This window comes from Triticum urartu, chromosome 6A (genome assembly GCF_056163025.1).
Source record: "Triticum urartu cultivar PI428250 chromosome 6A, HENAU_Tu73, whole genome shotgun sequence".
Classification (NCBI taxonomy): domain Eukaryota; kingdom Viridiplantae; phylum Streptophyta; class Magnoliopsida; order Poales; family Poaceae; genus Triticum; species Triticum urartu.
Genome location: NC_141878.1, coordinates 197,498,423 through 197,503,699, shown reverse-complemented (window position 1 = coordinate 197,503,699; position 5,277 = coordinate 197,498,423). Strand labels below are relative to the sequence as shown.

At 52.7% G+C, this 5,277-nt stretch overlaps 1 protein-coding gene across 1 annotated transcript; it reads right to left on the bottom strand.

Moving 5' to 3' along the window:
* Positions 1-1,399: 1,399 nt before the first annotated feature.
* On the bottom strand, positions 1,400-3,016 carry LOC125515809 (protein BIIDXI). The gene is made up of 3 exons (XM_048681313.2): positions 2,838-3,016; positions 2,243-2,743; positions 1,400-2,158 (listed from the first exon to the last, which is right to left on the bottom strand). Exons 1-3 carry the CDS (start codon positions 2,914-2,916, stop codon positions 1,614-1,616), a joined length of 1,125 nt encoding a protein of 374 aa, XP_048537270.2. The 5' UTR covers positions 2,917-3,016; the 3' UTR covers positions 1,400-1,613.
* Between the last annotated feature and the right edge of the window lie 2,261 nt (positions 3,017-5,277).

Genomic DNA, 5,277 nt, shown 5'->3' with positions numbered 1-5,277 from the left:
TCTATCGTCCCTTGTTGATCATGGATCATGTATCTCCCTTTGTGTTCATGGATCTAGCACATGTGTGATCATACTTGTTGGTTTGAGTGTTTCTCTTGTGTTCCCCTTTGTGATTTCCCTTCGTGTTCTTCGTGTTCTTCGCGGGATCCGCTCCTTTCGTGAAAGATCGGTCATATAGGGTTCCACCCTACATCAAAATATACTAGTGATGTGAAAGGTTTTGGGCTCGTCACTGTTATATTTTAGTTACTAATGATGGGCAGGAACCGACGCCCACCACTAGTAACAAATTATCAATGGCAGACATGGTGCAACAGGCGCCTTGCCCACCGCTAGTAGGCATTTTGCACCTGCCGCTAGTAGCCAGTTTTGCAGTAGTGCATGCAATCTAGGTAAGACAGTAAAAATGGTGTACAATAGTTATCTCTTAGTGTTATTTCTCATAACTAGATATCCTCAGATATGTGGTGAGACATATTATTGCTCAGAGAAGATCATCTCTTAGAGCATCTCCAATAGATGATGCAAATTTGGAGATGTAAAAAATTACATCTCCAGAAAGGCCATTTCACATCTTCAAAAAGTGGCAACTTCAACAGATGTTGTATATTGAAGATGTAAAAGAGCAATTTCGATAGATGATGTAAAGTGGATATGTAAAACCGATCGTCGGCCGCGTGGCTATGTACAACTAGTCGGCATGAGCGTCGGTGGCCGAGCGCCAAGAGATGGGAGGAGCGGCGGCGGCCGAGCGGCGAGAGCCGGGAGGTCGAATGCGGCTGGAGGGGGGCTCAAATAGTCGGTGGCGCGGTTGTGAATCGAGCGGCGGATTGGTCACAGCGGGGCGACGACCGTGCGGCACAAGAAGGTCGAGTCTGGCGGTGGAAAAACGACGGCTGCGTGAAGGCGGCTATGCGGCTCGAATCTGGTGGCGGCGGGGGGAGCTTAAATCATGCGGCGGCGATTCGGCGACGGAGAAGCGGCCAATTAGGCCGATTTGGAGGCGGGCGGCGGTGGAGCGGCCAGATCTAGCAACAGGGCGGCGGTGGCGTGGTGCTGTGGGCGAGTGGCGCGGCAGTGGAAGTGCGGCGGGACGAACTCAAATGGGCGGCTCCTCAGCAGCTATGGCGGCGCGGCGGGGTGGGTCAGACCAGTAGAGGAGAAGGCGGGGTCGTCGGTGTCGTCCATGGCCAGAGTGGTGGTCGGCTAGTGGCGGGCGGAAGGAAGGAAATGAAAGCGGTTGGGCAGTTGATGCGCGGCCGCCGGTTTTACATCTTCGATAGGTGAAGATGCAAATTTACATTTTTAGGTGTTGTCTTTTACATCTTCTGAATACCAAGATGTAATTTTTTTTTTGTGTCTACATTATCAGTTGAAGAATGGTTTTTGGCGCTCGAGATGCAAAATGAAGATGCTCTTAGTCAAGAGAAGGCAGAGGTACAGTTAACGTCTTTCAACAGCTAGTCTTCCAACAGCTAGTGACATACCGAGTGTGGCACCTCTCCGACGAATTCCTTAGTGCACATTCAAGCCCAATAAGCAATTTGAGCGCCTAAGCAGTCTAATTAACACGGATGCAACAACAACGCACTAGGGCCAGCCAGCTTATCGTTCTAGGGGCGCTTTGGCGGCCGGGCGCGCACGCTGACGACGGCGACGTCGTCGATCACCGGCCCGCAGAGCGAGCTCATGTCGTCGGTCCTGGTGTTGTAGAAGGAGCTGAAGAAGACGACGCGCGTGCGAGACGACGTGGCGCGGAACGGGAGCACGGCCCGCTTGGCGGCGCCGCCCTGCCCCGCCGACTCGTACGGCACCTTGGTGGACTCCCTGCCGGCGTAGGCCTCCACCATGAGCGACCCGCGGCACGTGTTGCTGGCGTCGCCCACGCTGAAGGACAGCGCGTACTGCTTCCCCGGCACGGTGCGGATCACCTGTGCGATCGCGCTCTCCCTCCCCGCCAGCAGCTCCACGGCCCGGCGCCCCCGCGGCACCGCGAAGTGGTCGCTGTCGATGTACTTGACGGCCTTGAGCGACTCCACCATCCAGCCCGGCAGCGGCGAGTGCTCGTCCACCATCCGCGACGGGATCAGCACCCCCCACTTGGTCCCGGGGATGATGTACGGCCCCTCCTCGAAATCACCATTCTTCACCAGGTTCTCTACAGATCAGCACGACCGATGTTACTTACACGGCGCAGGGAAGGAATTAAACCATGACACGGACAGAATGCACGAGCGCTCACTGTTGGTGCGGCGGGGCGTGGTGAGGGTCTTGATGGCGACAGAGTCGATGAGGGGGCCGCAGGCGGGGTCCTCGGTGACGCCGGGGTTGTGGACGACGACCTCGACCTCGTCGGCGGTGGCGTCCCAGGCCCAGGAGTAGGAGTCCCAGCCGTTGCTGCTGTACATGGTCTGCATGACCAGCACGCCGGACTGGCCGGACGCGGACACGTTGAGGCGCTCCGCCTCCGCGCACGTCCTCGCCGCGCTGAAGGTGAGGCTGTAGCGCGCGCCGGGGACGGCCCCGCGGAGGCGCTGCGCGATGGACGCCTCGTTGCCCAGGCGCACGGCGTAGGCGCCCTCGGGGACGACCAGCACCATGTCCCCCTGCTTCCGCCCCGACGGGATGTACTCCACGAACCCCGACGTCCGCCACGACGGGATCGACGACGCGCCCACCACCTGCGTCCCGCGCAGCTGCGACGGCTGCGGCCCGCGCTCGAAGTTGCCGTTGGCCAGCAGCCCTGCGACCACCCACACCATCGAGCTCATCAGCGCAGCTCAAGAAACATCCATCAACGCAAGAGTAGCGGTAGAAACGATAAATGAGGACGTTACCATCGGTGATTCCTAGCGCCAACCTGCAGGTTGCACAGAGCAGCAGGAGCACTAGCCCGGACATGGCGGACCTTGCCATCTTTGGCTCCAATGTGCAAGAAACGTGGAGACGAAGAGCACCGGACCACGTTCGTCCCCGAGTCGTGGTGGTTCTGAGCTTCTGATGACCAGTGTGGCCTAGCTCTAGCCCTTTTAAACGCAGAGATACACATAGGAATGGGTTGCGCCTTCCCAAACTGCCCCCGGATGTGCGCACGGTTAACCGGCTAGCTAGGATGGTTTGGTCCTGTAACGGACGTGCGGTCTTCATGGTACAGTGCAGGGTCAACAACATGAGTCCATGTTCTTCTTTCAAAAAAAAAAGTCCATGTTCTTCCGCTAGTGTAGCAATTGTGTAATAACACCTTTTTGGTTTTACAAATATACCTTCAGAATACAAGAACTAATCATCAATGCAATGCAAGGATGGATAATGCCACAAGCGTGGTTACCTATGTCAAATAAAAAAGAAGTCGTCTTATATATAGAGAGAAGTAAGGCTGTTCAGAATCTCTCCACTCCATGGAGTTGGTGGAGCTTGGTTTTGGCAGCTCCGTCAAAGTGAGTTGGAGTTTGGTCCGCCCCGCGAGCGGAGTTAAAGGAGCGGAGAGGAACCGAACACTCCTTAAATGTTCCTCATCTTTGCAAGTGATCGACATCTAGTGCCTTATTGTTTTAGGCGCTATTCTAACCCCTCGTGTGTCAAAGCCAGGCACATTTCGTCAAAACAAGAAACAAGGAGAAAACCACGCCATGGCAAGAGGATGGCGAAAATCAGTGACATCGGCAGCTTTCCCCTCATTTTTTTATTTTGAAGAATATGTCTGGTTCTAAAACACAATGGTTAAAATGGCGTCTAAGAAAAAGTTGGGGTACTAGATATATTTTGAGTTCTTGTAACTTGAGGAACCAATAATTTATTTTGTATGTAAAAAAGTGGTCATATGTTTGGTTTTAACCTCTTTTTCAGAAGGAAAAAAAAAACTGTCATCACAGAAACTGTTATGTTTTAGGCAGATATGAGTTGAACTTAAATGTCATTGGCAAATCGAGTAGTCATCGGTCCATGCCTCGCGAGATCCAACAGGATACATACATGTGCTAGGATGCCACTGCCCCCTGGAGTTGGCCTAAAAGTTACGTGATCTGCATACCCATTTGGCTCGTGTTTGGACAGCTCGTCCCCATTTATGGCCATGGCCTACCACCTTCAACTGTCGGGCTGTTACTATGCAAAGATCTGCTAGCATTTGGACACGGTTACACTAAAGTAAGGCTACTTGATCCAGGAAAAGCCTACGCATGTTTCACATTCACGACAACCATTCTACTATCTCATGATTCAAGATCTAGAACCACTCGGTAGAAACCTTGAAGCCTTTCCATTCTGTAATTCAGAGCTGACTGTGTTGAGCATAGTTATTCCGTCATTAATGTGCATGACCTGCAGTTTGCGTACCATTAACATGCCAGAAGTGCTCTGTTATTGGTGCTCCTGCCATCGCTGGAAGAAGCTTGATGTTCTGTCATGGGACCAATCTAACGGCGAAAACTTAAGAGAAAGTATCAGAGGGAACCAGTTCTGAGCACGCCATGTGACCATGATGCCAGGACCTTTGTCCCGTCCCGAGGGTCTGCTTAGGCATGTTATTGCTGCCCTATAGCTCTGAACGCAATCCACCGACACTGATCAACACATGCCAGTAACTAATCCATCCACCTTGATCTGATCTTCACCACATGCTAGCTCTAGGTTAATCTGGCGACTTGTTGGAGCATCACTGCTCCAAACATCTGTTAATCTGTAAGCACATCGACTGCGGGAGGCAATTATTCTTGGAAAGTTGGAATACTGTCCTCGTGAGCGACTCATCATGTTGTACCGTTGCACTGCAATCTTCTTTCTCTAATGGCGGCACAGGTCGGCAAGCATGCATGCAAGGGAGGTCCATGTGCCCGGAGCTGAGCCTGAGCTGATCCGAAGCGCGCGCCGGGGACAGATGTTGCGCCTCGGCATGTGGACTCGCATGTGGATTCATGGTAACCATGCTTGCATGTGTACATGTGTCTGTGCTGCGCTCCTGCACGACCAGCTTGGTCCCCCATGGGCCATGCCACGGAGGTAGTATTTTTGAACTTTTTGCGGGGAAGTATTTTTGAATGTTAGCACGGGAGGCTTGCTAAATTCGACCAGTGGCGGAACAAATGATCTTACTAGCATTATACAGGCTTGTGTATTTCTAGAAAGTGGAAGATGTCATTACTTACAGGCTTGTGTGCTTTGCTGTTTATACATGATCACATTTTTGTGTTCTTCTAATCTTCACCCGCTAGTCTCCTTTTGGTTTTGTGTGGTGGGGGGCATGTGCTTATCGTTCGAGGCTTTGAAGGCGCGAGAGTA